This window comes from Berghia stephanieae, chromosome 7 (genome assembly GCF_034508935.2).
Source record: "Berghia stephanieae isolate SIO BIC M18660-M18661 chromosome 7, UCSD_Bste_1.3, whole genome shotgun sequence".
NCBI lineage: Eukaryota > Metazoa > Mollusca > Gastropoda > Nudibranchia > Aeolidiidae > Berghia > Berghia stephanieae.
In genome coordinates, this window is record NC_088366.1 from 38745791 (window position 1) to 38773130 (window position 27340).

At 36.7% G+C, this 27340-nt stretch overlaps 1 protein-coding gene across 3 annotated transcripts in view; it reads right to left on the reverse strand.

The window, feature by feature from the left end:
• Positions 1 to 9526: 9526 nt before the first annotated feature.
• Positions 9527 to 27340, reverse strand: part of LOC144977204 (single-strand DNA endonuclease ASTE1-like) — a 28833-nt gene continuing 11019 nt past the window's right edge. Inside the window, exons 2-3 of one of the 3 annotated variants that reach the window (XM_078922158.1) lie at positions 21840 to 21883; positions 9527 to 13915 (exon numbers count right to left, since the gene is read on the reverse strand). In XM_078922158.1, the coding sequence (XP_078778284.1) occupies positions 11407 to 13890 (2484 nt within the window). In that variant the 5' untranslated portion in view covers positions 13891 to 13915; positions 21840 to 21883 and the 3' untranslated portion in view covers positions 9527 to 11406. Of the gene's footprint in view, positions 13916 to 19980; positions 20097 to 21839; positions 21884 to 27340 lie in introns of those variants that run through there. The other 2 variants (XM_078922159.1, XM_078922157.1) reach the window with 2 other exon arrangements.

The window sequence follows — 27340 nt, forward strand, 5'->3', positions numbered from 1 at the left end:
AAGTCCGGCCTCAGCAATAAATGACTAAAACTTAATCAAACTTAGTCTGAAGGTGACGTGATTTTAGTCTGGGAAATATTTGGTCAGCTCACATATAATTCGATTTTTTCAAGTCCTTGGCTAAAATCAAAGACTAAGCGCTAGTCCACGTTCATAAAAACGGGCCCAGAGCGTCATTATCGCCATCATCACCATAACAAGTAACAAGGTCACCACCATCACAGATTTTTTTAATTGCAAACTTCCGAATATTTTTTTTATTCGTTGAAGTTGGCAGTTCTAAAATTTACAGACGGCTTAGACTTACGTACGAATAATTTTTGCGAAGGGAATAACGGATACTGTGACCCATTTATTATTGAAAAACTCAATGCTGCTATTTGATGTTTTTTCAATTTTTTTTTCTCCGTCCCGCCATAGGTTAAAAAAAAAAAGAAAGAAAAGAAGATATCGTATAGACCGTAGACTATACAGCTTGGGTAAGAAGGGGGGGGGGGGGGGGGGCGGTTGACAAGACTTGATAATGAGCGTGAACTAAAACATCGTTAATCATTGTCACAGTCACAAGGGGAGACCATTTAACGAACGGGGATGGGGTGCGTGGTTTCTGTAGGTGCAGAGAGAGAGAGAGAGAGAGAGAGAGAGAGAGAGAGAGAGAGAGAGAGAGAGAGAGAGAGAGAGAGAGAGAGAGAGAGAGAGAGAGAGAGAGAGAGGGGGGGGGAAGGATAAAAGATTTTAACTTTGTAATATTATTTAAATATCTATCTTTAGCAGCATTTAAAGGACAGTTTTTAAAAAATATGACATGTATAATTCAGTGAGGGCCATCAATATTGGCTTGAATTTAGCCAACATGTTTCATTTATTTGAACAATGTCGATACATGTCCTTTAACTTCAGAAAATTTTGTTATAAGTTGTACTGTCTTGAGAAGACGAGCTGTATAACAGAATTGTAGATTTAATTCACGGAGAATTCAATGCGTTAGTGGCAGTGAACGAGGTAATGGTATAGACGGTATGGAATTTGGCGGCTTTACAACACGCAAATTAATTCCAAAGCCGAAAGCACAACGTTGCATTTAATCTAATCTACATATACGATGTCAAAGATATTAAAGATTAATAAAGGACACTAATACCAAGTCCTCAATATTTTCAGTACTTCATTCGTTAGCTAATACTATTAAGTATTTGGTATCCACTTTTGCCCTGACGAGAAGTTAGAATGTCAACGGGCTGGGCTTTAAAATGTCTACGGGTTGAAACTGGGTGAAATAGGATGATACAGAACATAAAAGCCCAGTTCGGCCTAAGAACAATAATTTGCCTATGTTCTTAAACTCAGAACAAGGGGTAATGTTGTCAGGGGTGTTGGGGTTGTTGTTTTGATCTGGGTAGGGGTCTAATAAGGCTGATAAAGGTACGATTACCGGCCAAAAACAAATTCCTAACTTTAGTTTTAAATTAAAAAATAAAAAGACGGAAATATATACATAAAAAGCTTGATATATTTTAAACAGTGGTTACAAGAAAAATAAATCCACGATTTGTATCAATAATTCTGTACTCAAAAAACTTTGTATGCAAATTTTGTATTCCAGATGTGTAATTTGGCTTATCACCATTCAAGGTGGTATTTCAATAGATATTTTTACAACTAACGTGTGTCTATGTACGCAGTGATACAGACCTGCCAAGCATTCGACTTATTGTGTTATAGTGGAAAAAAAGAATACCATTTCGAAAGGGGTTTGTGCTGCATTGTAGGTTAACAAAGCATCCACAAACGCGCAGGTCTGACATCCGAACACACTTATGGGCCTAGTTTAACATTGTTCTATAATGCGTCATTTTTTTGAGATTTCCATTACAGCAATGAGCCCATAAGGAAATGGTTATCAGACCTGAAATTAAGTAACGTCGATCCACATCAATTTTAAAACCATCATCATCATTACCACAAGCACTTTTACAACATAATCATTACCATCCGAATCGCTACCACCATCATTTGCACAATATCATAAATATCAACACCACAATCAATATCACTACAATGGCAGATCAGTGACACCACCACTACCATCATTTCATCATCGTCGAAACAAGAACAACATAACTGCAATTTCTACCATTGTCACAAATACTAACGAGAGTTTTTCTATAGCGCAATATCCGCTCGAAGTCTCAAAGCGCTTTACAGGGTGTCACAGGCCAACAGCAACACTTAACATCCTACATGGTGTCTGTTAGGCGATATTACATTTTTTCAGACAGAACAACGCAGTTAACGGCCTTGTACTTATTTTAAACCTGAGTACGGTAAAAGTGGACTCAACTATAAGCCGAGTGAGGCTCGAACCCAGGATTTTCCAATCCGATCCGAAAGCGAGTCATACCACCACAAGGGCACATAGTGGGACATTCTTCTTCCTTATTTCACACTTTTCTTTGTTTCCTCTGTCGGGTTGTCACTGCTCCTTCTCTGTCTATTCCTCTCTTTCATGATCTTCTTCTTCTTCTTCTTCTCTCTCTCTCTCTCTCTCTCTACCTCCATGATTCCCACCACCACCACCGCCTCAATATCTCGATTCATTACCATAGCAGCAAGCTCACGACGAAAACTTTTTAGGTCTTCCGAATGTATTTTAATTCTTCGGTGGTTGGCAACTCTAAGTCGTACAGGCGGCCAGGAAGTGTATGTTTTTTTAAGGGGGGGTATAATTTATGATGTTGCAGTCGCGGGGTGCGGTGTAATCTGTGTCGTTGTAATATACATATTAGAAAGAGAGAGAGAGAGAGAGAGAGAGAGAGAGAGAGAGAGAGAGAGAGAGAGAGAGAGAGAGAGAGAGAGAGAGCGAGTGTGTGTGTGTGTGTGTGTAAAATATGTATATAGGTGGTAGAGAAAATGAAAGAGGAAGACTGGAATTGAATGAGATAGATAGATAGATAGATAGAGATATGCATGACACTCGATTTTGGATCGGAAGGTCCTGAGTTCGACCCTCGCTCGGTGCATAGCTGAGTCCTTGGAAAAGGCTCTTTACTCACTTCTCATCGTACTCAGGTGTAAAATGAGTTGACGGCGTTGTCAGAAGAAAAAAAATAATATCGCCTAAGAGGCGTCATGTTTCGTTCTATATGTTGTTGCTGTTGGTCAGGGACCCCTTGCAAAGCGCTTTGAGCACATTGAGTAGCTATTGCGCTATACAAAAGCTCAATTTTTTTAACATAGAAAGAAAGAAAAGAAATGAGAGAGAGAGAGAGAGAGAGAGAGAGAGAGAGAGAGAGAGAGAGAGAGAGAGAGAGAGAGAGAGAGAGAGAGAGAGAGGGAGGGAGAGAGAGAAGACGACGACAACGAAATAGAGGAATAGACTTAAAAGGAGCGAGAGACAACCCGACATAGGGAACATTAGAGATTTATGGGGGGAAATATGAGAAGAAAGAAAGAGAGCGGAAGAAGAATGAGAGACAAGGAGAAAAGAAATGTGACAGAAGTCAAGAAAGAAAGAGGAGGGAGGGGGGAGAGAATAAAATGAGAGATAGATAAAGAGAGAGAAAGGTTTTTAAGAAAACAAAAGAGGAAGAAATTAGAAGAGATAGATAGCTAGATAGATAGATAGATAGAGTGTGTGTGTGTGTGTGAGAGAGAGAGAGAGAGAGAGAGAGAGAGAGAGAGAGAGAGAGAGAGAGAGAGAGAGTGAAGAAATGAAAGAGGATGATAGCGAGAGAGAGAGAGAGAGAGAGAGAGAGAGAGAGAGAGAGAGAGAGAGAGAGAGAGAGAGAGAAGAAATTATGTGAGAGAAAGAGAAATACAGAGGGAAAGAAAGACAGACAGAGCGAGAGAGAGAGAGAGAGAGAGAGAGAGAGAAGAGAGAGAGAGAGAGAGAGAGAGAGAGAGAGAGAGAGAGAGAGTAGAAGAGAGTAATAGCTTTTTTTCTACGCATACTCATAACGATGCTTACGTTTCAACAGTCGTTAAAAAAATGAAGACGTGAAGGACTGAACACTCCGATTTTGTAATTCCACTTAATTACATAGATAACATGGGCGCACACAAAAAGCCACGGAAGCAGTGACATATATAGGTCACTGTAATAACAATGCGATTTATGGGAGGGCAATAACCTTGAATTTAATACATATAAAAATACTGTGACAAATGTGAACATTCGCCTCAAAACGGTATTAAGTCAGGTTTGTTAAGATGTTGAAAATTTATTTTATAGCCAGAAATATTAGATTTGTTTTGAGTTTATATGATTTATTGAGGAGAATGGCGACCATATTTTATGTTGCGAATGCCAACAATTTTTTGACCAGTTTAACATTAAATTCGGCTTTTAAGCATGTGGTTCGTTCTGACATAATACCGTTTTGAGACGATGGGTTACAAAAATAAAAAAAACGGCCTTTCCGTCAATTGCCTTGTGCGTATTGCACGCCTACCTCATTTGCATAAGCACTGAAGGTCTGCTAGACACATTTTAAGAATACGACCTGAAGGACGAATAGATACTCCGATCATTTTATATAATAATTTCTCATTTTTACTTTTAAAAATATAAATATTAATTTATTTGTTTTGCAATCTTTTCAATTTATAGTGACAGTTTTAACTATCATACAGTGTTGAAATTATTCATATTATAAAGTGCAGCTCTGGTTATAGAGCTGCTCCTTTTTAAAAAAATATATACATCTATTTCCATTGTATTTTTATCTTATTGTGTAAATTATAACACGTCTGTACAAAAAATTTCCTTTTTGGGATGCAATAAAGTATTATTATTATTATTATTATTATTATTATTATTATTATTATTATTATTATTATTATTAAAGGCCAAAAAAAGCCATGACGTCAGCCGAGAGCAACGACTTTACCGTCAAAGACGAGATGGAGTTCCTATTCGACGTGCTGTTAATCTTAAAAAAGAACAAGACAAATACCAGAGCGACAAATCGAGTGGCAAGAAAAAGTCCATAAAAGATAAGACACCAAGAGAACAACGTAAACAGAGAAAGAATTGGATTTAAAAAAATTATCACACACACACTACAAACCGGAAACAGCAAAATCTTGATCTGAGTTACACTCCATCCTCACACTCAAAATCTCCACTCCAGTATATCTCTCGTCATAGATATCAAGCTACTAAAACAGGCTGTTCTCCTTTATTTCTCATTCAAAAAAGAAATCCAAAAAGTACAAAAAGCGCTTGGACAGGTCATTAAAAAAACACAACCTTCAGTTGACACCCCGATCAAAAACTAGAAAACTTTTGAAAGATAGCAGAAAAAAACAAGAAAGGTGGCAAAAATTCAGTGAAAAGAACATTATAATATCATTTTGCACTCTTATAAGACATCAAACATTTGAGGAACTGAAGGCACATGTACAAATCCGTGAAACATTTGGCAGCTGGTATGACTCTCAAAATATAAACTCTTGGAAAATTTCGGAAACGGCGTCAAATGCCTCCAAAATTTCCAGATCTTGTCAAGCAAATAGTACGAGATTTTTTCTTGAAAGGTGACACTTCTAAATTAGCTCCAGGAAAGAGAAACACAATAACAAGAAATAAAGTCAAGAAATAAAGAAGACTATTATGTTATACAATGTCACATTTGTACAAGTGATACATCTCTTGAAACCCATATGTGTCATTTTCTTCATTCCACCGACTTAAGCCATTTTGGGTTGTTACTCCAAGAAAAAGGGACAGAGAAACATGTGCATGTAAAAAATGTGAAAACATTAATATGGTTGCTTCAGCGCTTTGGAGAAGAGGAGTCAAGAATGTTCAAAAATGTTGTTGGTCACATAATTAAATTTCATTCATTTCTACAAAGTGATTTGAAGCAACATGTTTTCAAAGGAAATGATGGAGACATGCCTGAAGTTGCACCGGTTGACTTAAACAGTGACTAAAGTGATGAACATGACCAAGATGACATAGACATTAAGGTGATGCCGACTGAAATCGATTACAATGGTTTTATCAAAAGATTGAATGAATACAAATCATTTGATGAAGTGGTTGATGAATGTGAAAACCAAGCATTACGTGTTTGTGGAATAGTTGGGGCCAGCAGAAGTGGTGCAGTGTATGCATTTGGCAAAGACACACAAACAGACGAAATATGAATAAGATTGATACAAGAGCTGGCTTTACGCAAGGACCATTATTTAATTTTTCAGATTCAAACCTTACTTCACTCAATGACAACATCCAGACAGTTGTTGAATTTTTGTCACAAACTCGGACCATTATATTCCCGATCTTCACATAAGTGATAAAGATACCCTAGAAGAGATGTTTAAACTGGACGTTATGTCATTAAGTAAACCAAAATCATACATGGATATGTGGCAGCTTCTTGCTCTTTCTAGTGTTTTAAAAATGCCTCTTTTGTCTGTTTATCGAAACATTCCGAACTGTCACAAAAGAGTTATCTTGAGTCAATTGATTCAACCTAGAGTTAAGTTAACAAACAACGTTGGTGCTCTTTTGTGGGTCTCTACTAACATAAGCCCCAAATCAATGTATTGGCACCCTAACCATTTTGATCCCCTTCTGAGTTTCAATCACTAAGCGTATTGAATTTATAATCCTTTCGAATAAATATGTTGTAATTACTCATTCCTGTAAAAGAAAACTCATTCCTGTTACGTCCACTCATTCCTGTTACACAAACTCATTCCTGTTAAGAATGACTTTTTCATTTTTTTTCATGATAAATATAAAAACTTGAAAGGAAATATTATTTGTGGTGGTTTAACACTTTGCCTATGGTAAACAATTTTTATTTTTGTCATTTTCCTATAATCATTTGGAGATGATGATTGCTCAAATAATATCCTTTCTTTTAAAAAACTGATTTCTGAATGCCTTTTGTAAAACAATAAATGTCATTTTATTGTCAGAATTAGTATCAATGCTTTTTGTTTATTGTTTTTCAATGTTTTATTTCAATAATTGTCCAAAAATGTGTTAACTTATGTAATGTGACATAATTTTATAAGCGTAACAGGAATGAGTCACATGTGGATCGTCATTCACAAATACTTGAATAAGTGACCACTGGAAACTCATTAAGCCCTGGTATTACAATTTTATGTCGCATACATATGACAGAAAGCATACACAAAATAATGAGTATGTTGGAAATACTTGACTTTTTAAAAAGGCTAGGGCTATTGGTCAGTACTGACTCCCAGGCGCTAGCACATGCGGGTCAGTACTGACGAACAGACGCCAGCGCCTGGAGGTCAGTACTGACCAATAACCTGGTGTCTATTGGTCAGTATTGAACAACAGGTGCCACCGCCCACAGACAACCTCTCTTCGGTCTGTGCCACCGCCCACCATTGATCAGCACTGACGAACATCGGACCTGTTCGTCAGTGCAAAGACCTCTTCGCACTTATACTTTCACTTCCAAAAGTATACCATTTAAAAAAAAAAAAAACAATTAAAATTCCAGGCTCTCAGGCCAACTTATCCGATGGCACACAGTAACACTTGGTCACCTAGATAAGTTTGATTTCTAACGCGTTAGATGCCGTTGGGGCAACGATATGACGACTCGTTATTTCAAGCCACCGCAAGATTCTATTTTATTTTATGTTGTCCATTCTATTTCTTTGGGTTATTTTGTTTTTATTGTTTTTTTCCCCGTATATTTTCGTTATAGCTTTATTTAAAGAAAAATAGAGGAAAATGTGTTCTAATATTTCCTGTTACGATTCTTTTATAATACTTTGTCCATTCTATTATACTACTACCACTCACTACTACTACCACTACTGCTACTACCACTACTGCTACTACTACTACTGCTACTACTACTACTGCTACTACTACTACTTATATGTCTTTTATCTTCCATTATTTTCTGGAAGATTCTGCTCCCTGACGCTGACCTTTTCTTATCAATCAGATCACCCCCCTGGGGCACCCTATCCTCTACCCACGCTGACATTTCATTCATACTGCAACCTCAACCACCATTGAGTACAGACGACAAAGTTATTTTTCATTATATTTTATTGTTTTCCACGTTTATTTGTGTATTGTTGTGTTAATGAAGGGTTTGTATCCGAAACATCCATTGTCTGTTTTGTTCCCATACGAAGCCTTTCATTTTCTTTCGTTAGTATTTTACGATCACCGGCTTCAGGCAGCCCTTACCGTTTTCTACTTTTCCTGTCTCAGTAAGATGCGAGCAAGCCGAATTTCAAATGACAGGAATGAAGAAAGACGAGACAATGAAAGAGCTTTCACTTTCAGTTCTAGCGCCACGCATCAGTGCAGTGAGCATGCGCGTTGGATGAACCGAAATATAGGGCTTCCAATTTGGCGTTTCAACACCAAATTTGGTCTTTTTCTCAGGATTGGACAATTTCACTTGTTTAATTAATTGATATATTTATTAAACAAATCTCACGTAAACCGACAAAAAGATTTAGTGAAAACAAGGGCTTCCCTGCGACTAGTATGGGACAGGAAATGCTGATTTATTTGTCGTAGAGCAAGTTATTTTTAAAAATGGCATTTTTCCATAATTTTGGTACCGTCAACGCCCGTGGCCAGGTCAGAACTGACCAATTGGCATCAGTACTAGTAATAGTAATAGTATTAGTCAGTACTGACCCCCAGACGCCGGTGCCTGTTCGTCAGTACTGACCCGCAGGTGCCAGCGCCTGGGGGTCAGTACTGACGAATAGCCACTCCGTTTTAAAAAATTGAAGACTCGAATTTGGCGTTTTTTTGAAAACGGCCGATATATATATATATATATATATATATATATATATATATATATATATATATATATATATATATATATATATATATATATATATACCGTACTCAGGTGTAAAATGAGTACCTGGCCGTTAACAGCGTTGTCCTTGTCCGAAAAATTGTAATAACATATATATATATATATATATATATATATATATATATATATATATATATATATATATATATATATATATATATATATATATATATATATATATATATATATACCGTACTCAGGTGTAAAATGAGTACCTGGCCGTTAACAGCGTTGTCCTTGTCCGAAAAATTGTAATAACAGGCGTCATGTCCGTCCTACATGTTAAATGTTGCTGTTGACCAGGGACCCCTTGTAAAGCGCTGTGAGCACATTTAGTGGATATTAACAAGAGATGAAGTGAGTAGTAAAGTGCCAGAAGACAATAGAGAATAATCTTTTTTTTTCTCGGCGGTGGTGGGGGTTGAACCTGCGACCTTATTGGTACGACAACTCCGCCTGGCCGGTGAGAGCGTGACTCTACCGTATGAGCTATCCACGAACACAAAAATATTCGTTTCAAACTCAGGTCATTCCTTGAGCTTTCTCTCACCGACTTCTGGAGACCGCGGGTTCACCACACAACCATTGCGAAGTTACCTAGCCAGCAGTTAAGGTTAATAGCCAATATTCTCAACACAAACATATAACATAGAAACGATTGAGACATTGAGTATGCTCCGGTATATGGGGTGAATTTTTAATTCAGAAAAGTGAGTGGAGCAGGCACTTATGTTGGTAACAACAAGAGATGTTTGTTTGTTTGTTGCTTTAGGTCTCTTCCAACACAATTGACGTTATATGAGAGACCGCTGAAACAAAAAAACAAGCAATCTAACAAAAATAGTACAAATGTAAATCAAAATCATAACCTAAAGATATCATAAGCTAAATTATAAATAACCAAGAACAAACAGGCAGAGATTTACAGAAAAAAAAAATCCCCTGTCAAAAATACAATCATAAACCAAAGAAGCAGGATAGGCTAGGAAAGAGAAGAAGAAACGACATCACTATCGGATCGTACACCCATGCGAACATCATAGGTATATGATTCAAGGGTGATGCTCCCATCCAACCACCCGCCAACAAGAGATGAAGTGGGTAGAAAAGTGCCAGAAGACAATAGAGAATATTGCGATTGATTTTGGCAAAAACTGACAATAACATATGGATTAGAAAAGATAAAATAAAATTAAACACTAAAACTAAAATCAAATTATACACAAACGTTGTAAAATCCGTGCTTATATACAACTACGGAACATGGGCACTGACTGGAAACGAAGAGCAAAGATTAGACAGACTCCATAGAAAACAACGGAGAAGGGTCCTGAATATACGATATCCCACAAAAATAAGCAATAAAACACTGTATGAAAAATGCAATGAAAGATCTTTATCCATTCAAATCCAGGAGGCAAGGTGGCGGCTTTTTGGGCATATACTCAGAAGAGATGTAAATATACCAGCTAATAAAGCCATGAATACTTTTTTCACCCCATCTGGACACAAGAAATATCAAGGTAGACCACCCACGTCAATTCACAGTCCTCAATAGAGACCTAAATCGCCTTCAAAATAACAAAGTATTAAAATCAAAGGAAGATTATACGAAATTAGCATCCACAGCAAAAGACCGTGAACAGTGGAAGGAAATGACACTGATGATTAGAGGGGAAGCCAAATACGGAACAAATCCGTTTTTTACGGAACAGTTGGCAGCTATGCTTACATTTCAACTGGAAAATATGTCATCGAGAAAAACCAGCTGGGTTTGGGACTTGGGACCATTACGAAAAAGATGAAGGAAATAAAAAAGTGTTATGTTTGATCTGTAAATCTTTATTGACATATTCTGGAGGGACCTCGACGCTTGCGAAACACATACGGAATAAACACCCAATGTGTGTATTGAAATGATTAAAAAATGTAATTGAAAAATATAAAGTGCAAAAAGAAAAAAACAATACAATAACAAAGACAAGACAAAAACAACAACAACAACAACAACAACAACAAAAAAAAAGAAAAAGAAAAGAAAAGACCCCCCAAAACTTCTCAAACTCGGTCTTGCCACAGATTAGTCATGTCCCATGACCTACCACCCCCCCCCCCCCCCCCCCCCACCTTCCTGACCTATCCTTTTGACACACACACACACTCACACAATTCTTGTCACTGTGTCACTCTTGTGTAATAGCGCTATCTGACAGCACACATCACTCTCCCTCTCAACGAAGCTGTCTCCGCTCTCACTTTCACTGAGAACCTACTGTAGATCACGGTTTTCATCGTGTAGCAGTCCCAAGTCTTAACAGTCCCTCAAGAATGAACGATCCCACGGTCCCAAAGGTCAAAACGGTTCCAACTTCCAACGGTCCCTCAGGAATGTTCAATGTCGAAAAGGAGCGGTTCTAGGACCGGTCCTTGCGGTTCTCATTTCCCAGGGATCGTAGGACTTTGGTCCTTAAGCTTGCCAGGGACCGTAGGACCGTGGTCCTTAAGCTTGCCAAGGACCGCCCCGCACTAAGGTCAACTATTTTAAGATAGCCTAAGCTGATTTAACAGTTAACAAAGAAAACTTATTTTGAACATTGAAACCTTCAAGGGTTGTAACCTCTCCTTCACTACTTTCATCATTGCAGCATAACACCATCTCAATTTCTTTCTTAGAAACACTTTTTCCTTTCCCCCTATTTTTCTTTCTTGGTTTATTTATTTTGTTGACGATTGGTGTAATAAAGTTACAGGCACTACCAACAGTTTCCAATATTACTGACTTTATCCTTAGAAAGACTTTGTGTAGATCTGACCCTTTCAGAATCATCGCTTCTAGGAAATGACTGGGTACTGGTCTTGACACGAGGTCAGTGTAAAAATTGTACATAAAACTCCCATTGATCACAAAGGCAGGCTGGGTATTGCGTAAAGGAAATCTCATGAGCTTGTTCAGATTTGATATGTCGTATATACAACTTTGCAACTGTTCAAATGCGTGTACGACATCACATTTTAGAAGAATTCCCTTTCTCTGGTTGAATATGGGTCTCAATGTCCGATATTTATCTAAATTATTACGCACTGTATAAAACTTACTTTTATTTGCCGTCTTGACTTGGTGACATATCCGAGTCAGGTCAATACAGTCGCAACTTTCCTTTTCATCTCCCTCATTTTCATTGGTTTTACTTTTTCCATCTTGGGGTTTAATGGAATTCATCATGTGCAAAAGTATTGGACAGAGAATGGCACAATCCAAATGATATTCAGTTAATGGTGGATTGGCGTTGCGCATCCAGGTGAGCAAGCTGATTGCAAAGAGGGACAAGTCTGGAGAAAAAGCCTTGAGCAAAGAAGAATGCACATCTAGCAAGCACAACAATAGTGACAATCTTTTCTCCCTGTCGAAATCCCCAATTTGAGAGAGAGTGGGTAACTGCTCACATCCCACACAGAGAATAGGGTCGGCATATGTTTTCTTCAGATGTCTGCTTTCTCGGTGGTATTCTTCAAACTTTGTTTGTTTCTTAACATTGGGCTGGGCAGGTAGGTCGTCATCAATATCAGATATGACCTTTATGTCACTGTCTTTGTCCAAATCCATTTCTAAATGGGTATCATCCTTGGTAGAATCACACGAGTCAAAACCTACAGCTTGACTTAATTGAGATTTATTACCATCTATTGTCCCAAACAATTTAATTCTATCATTTTCCCCATTCATTTTTAGGTCACTTTTATTTGATGGAACCATGTCTGTTTTTAAAGTTTCCATTTCAGACTGCAAAAGTTGTGATAAAGCACTGAAGCTTTCTTCTCTCTCATACAAAACATCTCTGGCATTTTCTCTATTATTCACTGGATCACTTGTCATAAGAATCCCGTAAATGACCTTTCGTATTTTCTCACTACACTGATAAATGGTTGGTAAACTCAGTTCCTCAACTTGAGTTAGAAAAATAGTACGATGGAGAACAGCAGCATTGAGAATTGCAGGAGTGATTTGCCCTTTGCAAATGGACCATAGAAACCAAGGTGGAAAAGCTGAACCGTTATATCCAGCAAAAGTAGGAGCTGCGACAGGAGTGAAACTTTCATTTCTTGAAAAATATTGGAACAAATCACTCCCTTCAAAGGTATCAATATCCAAATATCCTTCGACTGAAGAGAAGAATTTTTTCTGTGCTTTGATAAAAGGCCTAATGTTATCAACTAGGTTGTTTGAATTGTGACTTGTTAACCAGTGGATTACCTTCATGATCCTTGACACTCGGGGGGAAAGGTGAACTCGCTTCTTTCTGGGCAGGTGAATTGTTTCATCAATTTTTTGAAAAGCCATTGGTGGGGCGTAATCATTTCCAAGTAGAGTAGCAAACACAGGAAGCATGGAGCGATTCAACCCTTCGAAAGAATCAATGAATCCTTCAATATTGTATAATTGGCAATGTAGAAAGGGAGACGATTTGGACCCATCAGAATTTCTTTTGTATAGTGGATTGAAATCAAGGTAATCAAGAGGCAAAAATCCATGGGTCAAGTCGAAGATAAAAAAGTCACTGTCGTTGCTGATGACAGGGCATTTTAGTTTGTTTGCCAGTTTGGCAATTTCACAATCAGCCTCGTATTGACAGGTTACATGAGGAATGTCCAATTCTTCCAATGTTTGGATAAATGTGTCATACGCCAGTAATGGCAACATTCGACACTCCCCTTTCACTTTGGCAATGTGTGCATTACGGATACGGTCCTTTGCCCGCTCTATGCATTTCTTAAACTTTTTATTATCCCTTGTGTAACCTCCATCAAGAACAACATATGGCTTTATACCACACTTCAACAAAGATTTGAAATTAATAAGTAACTGTTGACGATAGACATCATAATCCCCCCCAAACCTGGCCACCACATGACAGGCCCTATAGATGTGGTGGTACAAGTTGTTTCCATCCACTACCACATGACAATCTCTAAGCTCATGTTTATGCAGTAGATGAGTGTTCTTGTCGATGAAAGTGGTCAAACCAATCACGCCCATGGTCAATGTCAACACTGGACGTCACCTGTAAGAAAAAAGATACTCTAAAATAACTGACCATTTAACATTGAACTCTCTCTACTAGCCATTTTCAGTATTTTCCCAAAATGGCAGGCTTACCCAGCAGAAAAAAATGATTTTTCAAACTCAATCTCCCTACAAATCTCTCTATTAATTAAACAAAGATCACTGTGAAGTACAAAATAAATCTGAATAAGAAAAAATGTATATTGATCGTAACAAATGTGGTAGTTTTGATGTAGTTGATAAGAAGAGGGTTAAGGGGGGATTGAACACTCTGGAGCTCATTTTTATTTGTCCAATCTTTCCAGTAATCCATGCATACAGAAAGAGAGGATAATACAGTGCAATTTGCGTTCGTCAAACTACATGGGACAACTGGAAAAGTTTGTTGAATCTGTGTTTTGATGAATACGTTTGTTTTTAGGAGTTAAATTGTGCTTTCAACACTATTCAGGTCATTAAAGCGCCCGTTTCCAGCTTTGGTCAATTATTATTGGCCTGTAGAGTCCATAGTTGCTCTCTCACGTAAATAATGTTGTAATAAAATTTATAATACCATAATAGATTCATGTCCTTTGGGTTATTTTAAAATGTTTCTTTACAATTCCTACAGAAGTTCATATCCCTGCAGATAATATAAAATTGACAGGTTCCCACATGTTACACAATGGTTGTCAAACAACAATGAGGCACCTCTTAATACATTGAAGAAGAAACTATAAGTGTCGTCTTTAGGAAATGTGAAGAAATAAGCACCAGGACCTGACAATATTACCGAAACTATTTGGAAAAAACAGTTACCGACAGCTGGCTATCCCTTATACTAAACCATCTCAAAGGTCAATCGACGAACAATCAGAGCCAGTACTTTGGAAGACATCGATTGCAGTGCTGCCAACCCTTGCCCATAAAAATGAGTATAATGGAGATACAAAATGAATAAGATTTTGAAAAAAAATGCGTACAATCCAGCAAAAGAATAATTAAAGCTAAATTTGATGATGTATTATAAATGAGTTTGGGGAAAGTGACAGGATTTGACCAGTCAATTGACGTGTAATATCCAGACCTGCCACTTCACGAAAAAGGAAATCAGTATGACATTGTAAAAAAATCAGTATCTGGGGAAAAAAATCAGTATGAGACGTAAAATTATCCAATTATCCCCCCCCCCCCCCCCCCCCCTTATTTTTCCCCAACACCCAAAATGGCACGCACAACGCCAATCTGGCAATCAGACTACTAACTTATTTAAAGATGGTGGCACTTGGTAACGAGTCAGAAGCCAGGGACCGCGGTGGTTTACCAGTACAGCTCGCTGTCGCTTCACAAAGGAAATGAAAACTAAATAACGCGCCGTGTGTGTTTTCTATCTGTGTGAGGGCATCACAAAGAGGCTCGCTACGTCATGTATCTATCGAGGTATCGCAGGACGGGTCAAAGTTCACGAGACTTGAAAATTTTAACGTGCAACGTAAAGCACAAAGTAAACGTAAAAGAGAGGGGTGGAGGGCTGCGGGCCCTTGGTCACTTGGTGAAATCGGTACGATCGGCATGCAGATCGGGAAATCGGTACGATCGGCAAGTAAATCGGGAAATCGGTAAATACGAAAAAAAGGTCTTGCAAATCGGTATGATACCGATTAATCGATATGAACGGCAGGTCTGAATATCTGTGTTGTGTTTATTAATTAATCCATTTTTTTTTTTAGACCATGCAAGCAATATTATAATTGATAATATAAATTAAGGAATAAACTTACTATTTATAACCATATAAATAATATTTACTTCCAAAATCCACTTATAAATCTGATATGACCGGCCAAATAATACTACATATATTGAACTCTCTATATGATATGTATCTCCAGGTTAACTGATAAAAGTGTTTAAGTACACTAGAAGAGTGCATGATAAAAATGCTTAAATAATAGAACATTAATAATACGTACAGAACAAAATGTGCACAATGAGCAAAAATGGGTAAGAATAAGCATTTTTCACGTAAGATTGGCACCACTGCAGTTGTCGTCCCAGTTTCAAAAGAGCATTGCCTAAACGTATTGAACAACTTCCGCCCAGTGACGATTACATCACTTGTCATGAAATGTTTAGAACTGTTTTTTTTAAATGTGAGCTCCTACAAACATGCTACAACCTGAAATTGCTACGTCCATATCAATTTGCATACAAGCATCATCCCAGTGTAGAGAACACCCTTTTAACTGTCAGTTCGGTTGAAAAACTCCTTGACCAAACGCCTACTAATTATGCCAGAATTCTATACGTTGACTTTTCATCAGCTTTTATTGCGATAAACACAGATATTTTGCTTCAAAAGCTGTGCAACGTGGATATTCCAAACTACCTTATTAAGGGGCGGTTTGCGTCGAATTATTAGATAAATCCTTCAAAAATTTGATGTTGAGATTTTGGTGGAAAATGATATTTTATTATCTTAGAAATAATATAAGTGAAGTCCAAATTCTTAAAGTAGACTATAAAAGCACGAAATACACAGTCGAAAATGGTACAGGTAGTAAGAAATGTGTGAAAAACGGGAAGCCATTTTGCTATTTTCTCAATATGTCATTTTTCTAAGGGTATGGGAAACTGTGTCAAACGTTTCTCAGAATCTATTCAATGAAATTGAAAATTACCACAGTTATCACAGAGATAATGTATTATGTCACCATAGAGAGATTTTTTTGGTAAGTTTTGTGAATTTTAAATTATAATCCTAAATCTGAATTTTTTACATCAATTTTGTCATAACATTTTGATTCTCAACTTTGTAATGATCTAATAAAAATTCCATAAGCTAAAGCCGTAAAATCTCTCTATGGTGACACACTATGCAGACCTGCTACTTCACGAAAAAGGAAATCAGTATGACATTGTAAAAAAATCAGTATCTGGGAAAAAAAATCAGTATGAGACGTAAAATTATCCAATTATCCCCCCCCCCCCCCCCCCCCCCCCCCCCCTTATTTTTCCCCAACACCCAAAATGGCACGCACAACGCCAATATGGCAATCAGATTACTAACTTATTTAAAGATGGTGGCACTTGGTAACGAGTCAGAAGCCAGGGACCGCGGTGGTTTACCAGTACAGCTCGCTGTCGCTTCACAAAGGAAATGAAAACTAAATAACGCGCCGTGTGTGTTTTCTATCTGTGTGAGGGCATCACAAAGAGGCTCGCTACGTCATGTATCTATCGAGGTATCGCGGGACGGGTCAAAGTTCACGAGACTTGAAAATTTTAACGTGCAACGTAAAGCACAAAGTAAACGTAAAAGAGAGGGGTGGAGGGCTGCGGGCCCTTGGTCACTTGGTGAAATCGGTACGATCGGCATGCAGATCGGGAAATCGGTACGATCGGCAAGTAAATCGGGAAATCGGTAAATACGAAAAAAAGGTCTTGCAAATCGGTATGATACCGATTAATCGGTATGAACGGCTGGTCTGCACTATGGTACATTGTTGACAAGAGGGAAGAATATGGATGTCATTCCTTCATTAGTTTTTGTGGAACGTTTGCCACAAGATGTTGTTATCTTTTTGGTGTCAGACCCCCAAATTAGATCGCAAAATGAGTATCAACACTGATAATTAAAATTTTTCACCATAAATGTTGTTTTTCAAACTATATTGACGATACAGAATGATTAAAACCGCCCAATATAGGTAATTAAATTTCTTTTATGAAAAGACCCAAACCGCCCCTTAAACGGTACAAAGAGTGTAAAGTTGGGCAAAAATATAAATATCACAAGAACGTTGTTGAATGAATGCCCTCAAGGCTGCGCGATCCCCAATCCTGTACATCTTATACACTGACGACTGCAGACCCATCCTTTGAAAAGTGTTTTATAGTGAAATATGCATATATATGATAAAATTTGTGGTTTTTAAAAGATAAAATTACCAAAAATAATTGTTTCGAACAAATTAATATCCTCACTTATTAGTGTAAACTAAATCAACTTGAATTAAATGTTGATAAAATGAAAGAAGTGTTTGGTGTAAAATACTAAAGAGACTTTAAATGTGTGACGATCAATAATGATGATGTTGAGTTAGTTGAACATTTTTAATATTTAGGAATAGCCATCAATCTTACCCATAATTTCTCTCAACATATTAATATAATATCTAAGAAAGTTGCCCAAAGATTATACATCCGAAGGAAATTGAGAACATAGGGAAGAAAACTATGTTAAAAGTTGATTAAAACAGGGTTGCCAATTCACGAGGCAAAAATTTACAAAATTTTATGCAAACACATTGACCGACCCTTTTCTGAGCGCTGAATTACAGTAAAAAGACATTATGTACTGACTTTTTTTCCGTTTAGCAGGTGATTGGAAAATATACTGAAGGTTTATAATATACTGAATTCCGTAAATATATGGAAAATTGGCAAACTTGTTAAAAGTGTAATTGCGTTTGGCTGCACTAGGCTAGGTATATGGTTTGGCGATTGCGGACTAAATAAAAAAAATCAATATATCAAAAATTTAAAAATCTATCAAAGAGGTAGCAAAAATAATAATCCATCCTCTTGATGGCATAGAAAGAATTCATGGAAAAGCAATGGAAAGAAAAGCTTTCACAATTATCAACAATAAAAAACATATTTTATACCATGAATTCAATCTTTTACCATCTAGGAGAAGGTTTTGTCAGATTAAATGTAGAACTAACAAGTACAAACCAACGTTCATTCCATCAGCAATAAAAGTGTTGATTATTTCATATTGAATAACTAAATAAGGACATGTTGATTGAATGATTTACTTAATGTCAGAGTAATTGATAATAATTGATAATGGTGAAAATTACAAATGTAATAAATTGAAACGAAATGCATCTGTCTATGTTGTGCGTCAGTGGTGCCAATCTAAGGTAAAAAATGTGTATTCTTACCCATTTTTGCTCAGTGTATACATTTTTCTAAGGAGTGTACGTGTTATAAAATGTCTATTACTTAAGCATTTTTAACAATCGTACACTCTTTTTGTGTACTTAAACACTTTAATCTGTTTGTTGACCTGGACATTCATATAGGAAGTTCAATAATGTATTATCAGGCCTGTGAATGGTTGGTGAAAAAATTGTCTGAACTTTTTGACCACGTGAAAATAGACCAACAGGACAAAAATATGGATTAATTAATAAACACAACACAGATATTACACGTCAATTGACTGGTCAAATCCTGTCACTTTCCCCAACTCATTTATAATACAAAATATGCAGGTCCTTATTTTATTGTACAAAAAACCCCAAAAAACCCAATTATTTAGAGCATACACACATTTCTGGGCCCAGGTCTGAGTTAGTTGTAAAGTGAAAGGAAGAGAACAATTCCTACCTTTTTCAAGGATGTGACACGAGAAGCTGCTTTATCTTCGCTCCTATTTGTTTGTGTTACATTTTAAAGCTGATTCTTTCCTTTATTTAAATTAATTCTTATAGAAGAAGAAGTAAAAGATGAAGAAAAAGAAGAAGAAGAAGAAGAAGAAGAAGAAGAAGAAGAAGAAGAAGAAGAAGAAGAAGAAGAAGAAGAAGAAGAAGAAGAAGAAGAAGGAGGAGAAGGAGGAGGAGGAGGAGGAGGAGGAGGAAGAGAGGAGGAGAAGAGAAGAAGAAGAAGAAGAAGAAAGAAGAAGAAGAAGAAGAAGAAGAAGAAGAAGAAGAAGAAGAAGAAGAAGAAGAAGAAGAAGAAGAAGAAGAAGAAGAAGAAGAAGAAGAAGAAGAAGAAGAAGAAGAGGAGGAGGAAGAAGAAGAAGAACTTGCAATAAATCCAAAAAAAAAAAGAACACAAAGACATGGCATTGCTACCTCGACCTCGACAAACTACAGGAATGGGAAATGGACTTTCACCCGAGGAATGCCAGTTACTAAGCATATCGAACAAAAATTAGCCAATTGAAATAGCGTATTTATTCACAATGACTCAATTTGATGAGAAGAAGATTCAAGATATTTAAGGATCACAATAAATGACAAAATGAAGTGGCATAAAAGCATAGTTAGCAAACACAAAGGAAAAGCAAACCTTTCTACAAAGGCAACACCTGCACTGTGACGAGTTGGTAAAGAAGAAATAGTACATGATGTACAGTAGGCCCAACTTATAGTAGAGCAGTTCTGTATGGGATCCTAAAACAAAGCACACATTGATCTGGAAAAGATACAGAGAAGAGCAAAAAGGTTTGTTGTGCCAATTTCGAACCAGAGGTAAGCGTCACTAAACTTATCAAATTATAACTCAATTGGGTACAACTTGCCAAAAGAAGAACTCAAAGATGAAGAAAAAAGCCTTCAGTGGATCAACTGACCATTAAAAAAAACAGGATATGGAACTTCTCAATGTCTTTCGCTATTCCATACTTATAGATACAGAGAAGAGCAAAAAGGTTTGTTGTGCCAATTTCGAACCAGAGGTAAGCGTCACTAAACTTATCAAATTATAACTCAATTGGGTACAACTTGCCAAAAGAAGAACTCAAAGATGAAGAAAAAAGCCTTCAGTGGATCAACTGACCATTAAAAAAAACAGGATATGGAACTTCTCAATGTCTTTCGCTATTCCATACTTATAGTAGAGCAGTTCTGTATGGGATCCTAAAACAAAGCACATGTTGATCTGGAAAAGATACAGAGAAGAGCAAAAAGGTTTGTTGTGCCAATTTCGAACCAGAGGTAAGCGTCACTAAACTTATCAAATTATAACTCAATTGGGTACCACTTGCCAAAAGAAGAACCCAAAACAAATCAGTTGTCCTTTACAAAGCCTTCAGTGGATCAACTGACCATTAAAAAAGACAGGACATGGAACTTCTCAATGTCTTTCGCTATTCCATACTCCTGAACAGACGTGCATATCTATTTCTTTTTCCCCTCCAACATCAGGACCTGGAACTCTCTTTCAGCCATTACGAAAAAGTCTGGCTCGGTGAAATGGTTTAGAATGTCATTGTCCATCACCAGATATGCTCATTCGTGAGACAGACAGGCCATTTATATCTTCAATTCGAAGTGTTGGCCTCTGAGGAAGAAAAAGAAGAATAAGCAGAGGAAGAAGCAGAAGAAGAAGAAGAAGAAGAAGAAGGTGCAGTCGTTTGTGAAGGAGGAAAAAGAGAAAAATTTAAACGTTCCTGAGGACAGAAAACTTCCGCTGAGAGCAGTCAATCACAGTTGAGGAGAAAAATATTTATTTCGCATTATTTTTTTCCGGTTGTCTTTTAGACTGAAACAAAGAAAGCATTGGAAGGAAAAGAGACAGCCGGAGAAATGCGTGTGTATTTGTAGCAAAAGAGAGATAAACGGCCCGGTCCGACACAGGCTATGAGTGCTAGTGCCAGTGTGTTCAATGACTCGCGACCTTCTCTCTTGTCTTTGGCGTGAATACATCCACGTCTGGTGGAGTGTGTAGGTAGAATGATAATATACCTTGTTTAGTTTTGTTTTGTCTTTGACGCGACAAATAAAAAGTTTCTATCTTTTTTAAATTCGGCGTTCGACGTGGAATAAAAACTTTTTTTTTTTAGGCACGAAATAAAACTCTTTTAGTTTCTTTTTTGTTGGTTCTGCTTTTTTACAAACTTTATTTTTACATTTGATTTTGAATTAAAAAAATTTTTTTTTTAAATATCAGCACTTAACAGGATATATCGAGCAAAATCGGACTGTCGGAAATCCGACAATTGTCGGAGGATTTACAGGCCTGTATTATCTGTGTCATATCAAATTTATAAGTGGCTTTCGGAAGTGGATATTATTTATATTGTCTATAAATAGTAAGGTTATTCATTGATTTAAATTATCAATTATAATATTTCTTTCATGGTCAAATTTAACGCTAAGTATCGTTTTTGCAGGATTGTAATTGTATACATTTTTTCAAAATCTTACCCATTTTGGATCTCCATTGTACACATTTTCATGGGTATGCAGCACTGGTGTTTGTGTGTGCGAGCACAAGTGAAAAAAAGAGAAAGATAAAGAGAAAGAGTAGGTAGAAGTGAAATATCTGTTGAATATTATAGTTATCACATAACATTATAACAAGTGTAACTAAAACAAATTGCCACATTTGTGGACAATAAAGATCTATTACTATTATTGGATCGACTAACTTGAACAGTGACTTCAAGTAATTGTTTTCATAATGTCATGAATTCACGTGTTCTAACTTTGCACTCTTATTAGAATATGTTGACTGTGAGGTTACGAAGTTACAACTTCCACATGGGGATATATCCTTCGCTAGAAGGAAATGGTGAGTGAACGCAGTATGTCGGATCTGGAGTAGATTTATTCTGACCACATCTCTTCTTTTTAGCCCCATGGTGGCTCTGGGACCGAATTCAGTTTTAATTTGTATAAATTTGTTTTAAGTGTCTTGAATCCATGATCGTTCCTATTCATATTGGACGTTTTTTAAATAGATTTTTCAGGCCACGTGAGGGATTTTACTGTCTTCAGGTATTTCCTGGCTCACCACCTCCTTTGCAAGTCAATCAGCTTCTTCGTTCTCCTGAATACCCATGTGACTGGGTAACCAGAGAAAATAAATTTTCTTACTCTTACTCTTTAATATATTATTGTATCGGTGAAATTAAAGCTTGAAAGTTCCCTGAATATGAACGATGTAGCGTGAATGATTTTAAGATAGCAGCTGAAAATCAATGTTATAATTCATCATATTATGACAATTATTAGTTTTAGTCAGGCTGAATTATCAAAAACGATATTATATATTATCAAAAACGATATTATATATTATAGTGCAACCTGTGACCGGCGACACCACAATGAGACAAAACGCTTAATAACATTTAGTGAGATGTAAACAAAAATGTTAACAACTATTGGAGAAAGTGCTGCTCTGGTTTCATCGGTCACAAGCAACTTATAATGCTTGGTACCACCATATGTTTTCTCGCCCAAGATTTTAATTCATATTTCACAGAATGTTGCATTGATCTGATTCTGCAATTGCCTCTTCGAAGGATAAAATAAAACACTTCATAAATATGCTTTTGGAAAATTTTAGATCCGCATTTTATCAGTTTCAGAATCTTTCGCTGGATGAGATGTTTGTCGGATTTCAAGGGCATTGGGTCTATTAAATGTTCGACCCCCAAATTCCAAAGAAATACCATATATCAAGTCTTCGGCTTGACTGACAGCACTATTGGATATGTTATTAATCTCTTGACCTACTTTGGACAAAAGACATCTTACAATCCGGATGTCCCACATGACAAGGCTGTGAAAGTGTTTGAGACTCTTCTGCAACCATTCGCCAAGGGTCATCATCTCTTTGCTGATAGGTATCATACCACTATGGAACTTTTAGAAGCCTTAAACAGCAAAGAGATTTTACTACACCGGTACTGTAAACACCAATCAGTGTGGTTTCCCTCAGGAAATTTGAAGCGTAAATGGTTCTTCACCACCCACAAAGAGGCAGATATCGCTTGCGTCATAAGGAGGGACAAAAACGCCAGAAATCCCATAGTAGCTTGTTTAACAAAAGCTTCATGCGAAATGGCAACAACAATAAAAAGAAAAAGAAAGTGATGGAGAAACCTGGGCTCATCCATCAACTATAACAATAATATGAATGGATGCGATTGGGCGGATCAATAGACAGGCTACTACGGGACCTACAATCACAAAACAATTAAACAGTGGAAAAAATTGTTTTATGTTTGAACTGTCGGGGGCCTATGTCCATCTTTTATACACCCTTTCGCAAAATAAAGATTCCTCTTCTGGATTTCAAAATAAAACTTGTCGAGGAAATGACAAAACTGTCAGTCATTACCCGAAATGACGCTGATCGAGCAAGGGATGAAGCTCGTCAGCCTGGCCACCCCTCCACCTCTGAGAAGTTTGTAGAGAACCTTCATTTGATCTCTCATTCGGAGCCGGATAGAGCATGTGTATGGTGCAAGAGAGGCACAATTGGATAGAAAAAAAGGACAAATTATTTCTGTCGTGGATACTCCACTAACAGACCTGCCAACCTTCCCAGAATGAAAAGTGTATTCTATGACCCTAAAAAGTGTATTTTGTCCACGTGTGTGGAAAAAAAGTGTACAATATACAACAATTTGTATAAAAGCTAACATCAACCCCAAATACAAATAAAGTGTGATCTTCATCATTCTAACACTCATTTGCATCAATCTCTAGTAATTACAAAATTATCTGTTTACCAAGAAACTAAAACTTAATGGCCATTACAAATTAGTGTAAGGCTCAGAAATTACAATATCAAAGGATATTAATCAAAGAAATGGTCAAAAGACCCCAAACATGTTGGTAGTATTAATGCTAGTATCTGTAGAAGAGGTGGTGGTGCTCTGGTGGTGTTGGTGATGATGATGAAGCCGTTGTGGTGGTGGTGGTTGTGGCAGTGACAATGCTGTGATGGTGGTTATAGCCGTGGTGATGGTAAGAGATGATGTGGTGATGATTGTGAGTTTTGAGATAAAATATTTGGGAGAGTGGTCTTCAATTCAAAAGATGACATTTTGCAACAGTGACAAAATAATTTCCATTATGCTATCTAATGATCTCTCTCTCTTTTTTTTTTTTAGCATTTACTCCTCCTCCTCCTCCTCCTACTACTACTACAACAATTCCTACAACAACCACAACTAGTATTACTACTATCTCTACTACTTCTATAACTACCACTATTACTAATACCACTATTACTACTACTACTACTACTATATACTACCAATACTATTACTTTTGGATCAAATGATGGGAAATTCACACATATGTAATATGCGTAGACAAGTGAAATACTTCTAAAAATGGTTCTAGTCAATTAATTTTGAACCAAATAGCATTCATAAAGCTGCCCACGTGGTAATTTTTAAAAATCCGACTCATACAAGAAAAAAAAAAGATCATTATAAATTGTTAAAATCAAAATAGAGTAAGTTTACTTAGTATAAAGGGACATAATCCATTCAAATTTAAGCTTATCAGCAATACAGTGTTTAATTGAAGGCTTCATTGTCACAAAGATGTTAGTTAAATTTAATTGAAACTTAAAATTTGTTATCTATCTTGTGGTAAAGGCTTAAATGTGGCCTGAGGCCATTAAAAGTATAAAATAAACTTGCATGCCTAATTCTATGTAAATCCTCAAAAAGGTATGAGAAAAATATAGGTGAAAACCGGCATCATATAACTAACTGAAATGATAACCATAGTACTAAATGTGATGCATCAGGTCAACAGCTGATGTACGACACGCACATATCATTGCAACATGCATCATTTTCAACATTCATGCTTGAGAAAAAAATAATTAAAATATCACAAAAATCGTAATAAATCCTTTGAAATCGTATCCACGTATTTGGGTCCAAAAACCGTACTAAAATACGCGAAATCGTACTGGTTGGCAGGTCTGCACTAAGCCACATCTCCATGCAAAAAATGTTTTGAGGAATACCATACTGGGTCAAATTTAGATATTTTATAACTGTGACTTACTACTTGTGATTTGATTTTATCATCAGTTGTAACAATAGGACAATTTTAGTATTTGTTTGTTGGTAGGATGTGCTATTTCTACAAACTGTGTGACTGTGGCAATTATTAGTATGAGAAATTTTGACTACAAACAGTTGTATTGCTATAAAATCTTAGATTTTCAACATTTCAACCTCAAATTTGACCGCATACTTAGGATGTATATGTATAATTAAATATATGATTCAAAATATATGTGATTCAAAATGTTTTGGATTAGCGGAAAACATGGATGTCTGATGTAAGTTGATAGTAGATTAAATTTTTTTTTTTTACAATTCATTGATTGCATAATTTTGCTAATGCAGTTATTAATACGCTGTGATTATTGCCAGACATGTCGGCAAAAAAGAAAAACGATTATTGGCAGACAGTGTCTGGCAATAACGATGGACATATATACAGAGACACTTTTTTGAAACTCCACTCTTTTAAACATTTATCCACATCCCAGAATATGGAACGTGTCGTAATGTAAATAAATAAATAAGTAAAGTTAATAAATTATCAATAAAAGCATAAAATTAAACAACAATAAATCAGTTGATGGAAAATAGGTTACTATATATACACAATATGCGTCGACATTCATGTGGATGTCATGGCCGAATTGTTAAATTGTCTGCCTTAGAATAGAAGACCTGTCAGAATAGATGCTGTGGGTTCGAATCCTGGTTCAGTCACTTCTTTTTTTTAGTCTTCTTTCTCAGAGCGTCTCTTCCAGCCACACACACCTTTTTTTCTTTGAAATCTTTTTCTCTGTCTTTTGGTTCCTTTCTATAGAATATTGCAAATTGTCCCCACTCCGATATCAAATGTATATTACGAATATATAATTTAAAAACAAACAAAAAAAATTCAGAGGGCAATCAAATGGTCAGATAGAATTTTTCAAAAATAAAAATAATTTTAAGAAATTCTTGCTCAGAAACGGTATTAGGAGAAAATAATAGACTCGCTCAAATAAAAATAAAAAATACAAAAACACAGAAAAATTAGATGCAGAAATAAGGTCAGAAAAAGAACTCGAAAAATCATATAAAAAGAGAGGAGAGAGGAGAGGAGAGAGAAGGAGAGAGAGAGAGAGAGAGAGAGAGAGAGAGAGGAAGAGAGAGAAGAGAGAGAGAGAGAGAGAGAGAGAGAGAAGAGAGAGAGAAGAGAGGAGATAAGAGAGAGAAGGGAGCAGAGATAGAAGAAGAGAAAGAGATAGAAGAGACAAGAGAGAGAAAGAGAGAGAGAGAAGAGTGAGAGAGAGAGAGAGAGAGAGAGAGAGAGAGAGAGAGAGGAGAGAGAAGAGAGAGAGAGAGGAGAGGAGAGAGAAGAGAGAGAGAGAGAGAGAGAGAGAGAGGAGAGAGAGAGAGGAGAGAGAGAGAGAGAGAGAGAGAGAGGAGAGAGAGAGAAGAGAGAGAGGAGAGAGAGAGAGGAGAGAGAGAGAGAGATGAGAGAGAGAGAGAGAGAAAGAGGGATTTAAGTTTTTAAGACAATAAGGTAAGATTTTCATTTTTTTTCTGGAACATCATCAAATGGCACGTTTATAATTTGGCCACCTCTATTCACAGTAGTAAGGTGAATAGTGATCTCCTGTATTCGCAGTAGTACTGCGAATAATGATTTCCTCTATTCCCAGTAGTACTGCGAATAGAAGATAGTATAGGTGTTGTTTTCTTTATTTGCAGCAGTACTGCGAATAGTAGATAGACACAACAGGACAAAAATATGGACACAGCACAGATATGACACGTCAATTGACTAGTCAAATCAGGTCACTTTCCCCTACTTATTTATAAAGAGGTCCTTATTTTATGGTACCAAAAAAAAATCCCAATTATTTGAGGGCCCAGGTCTGA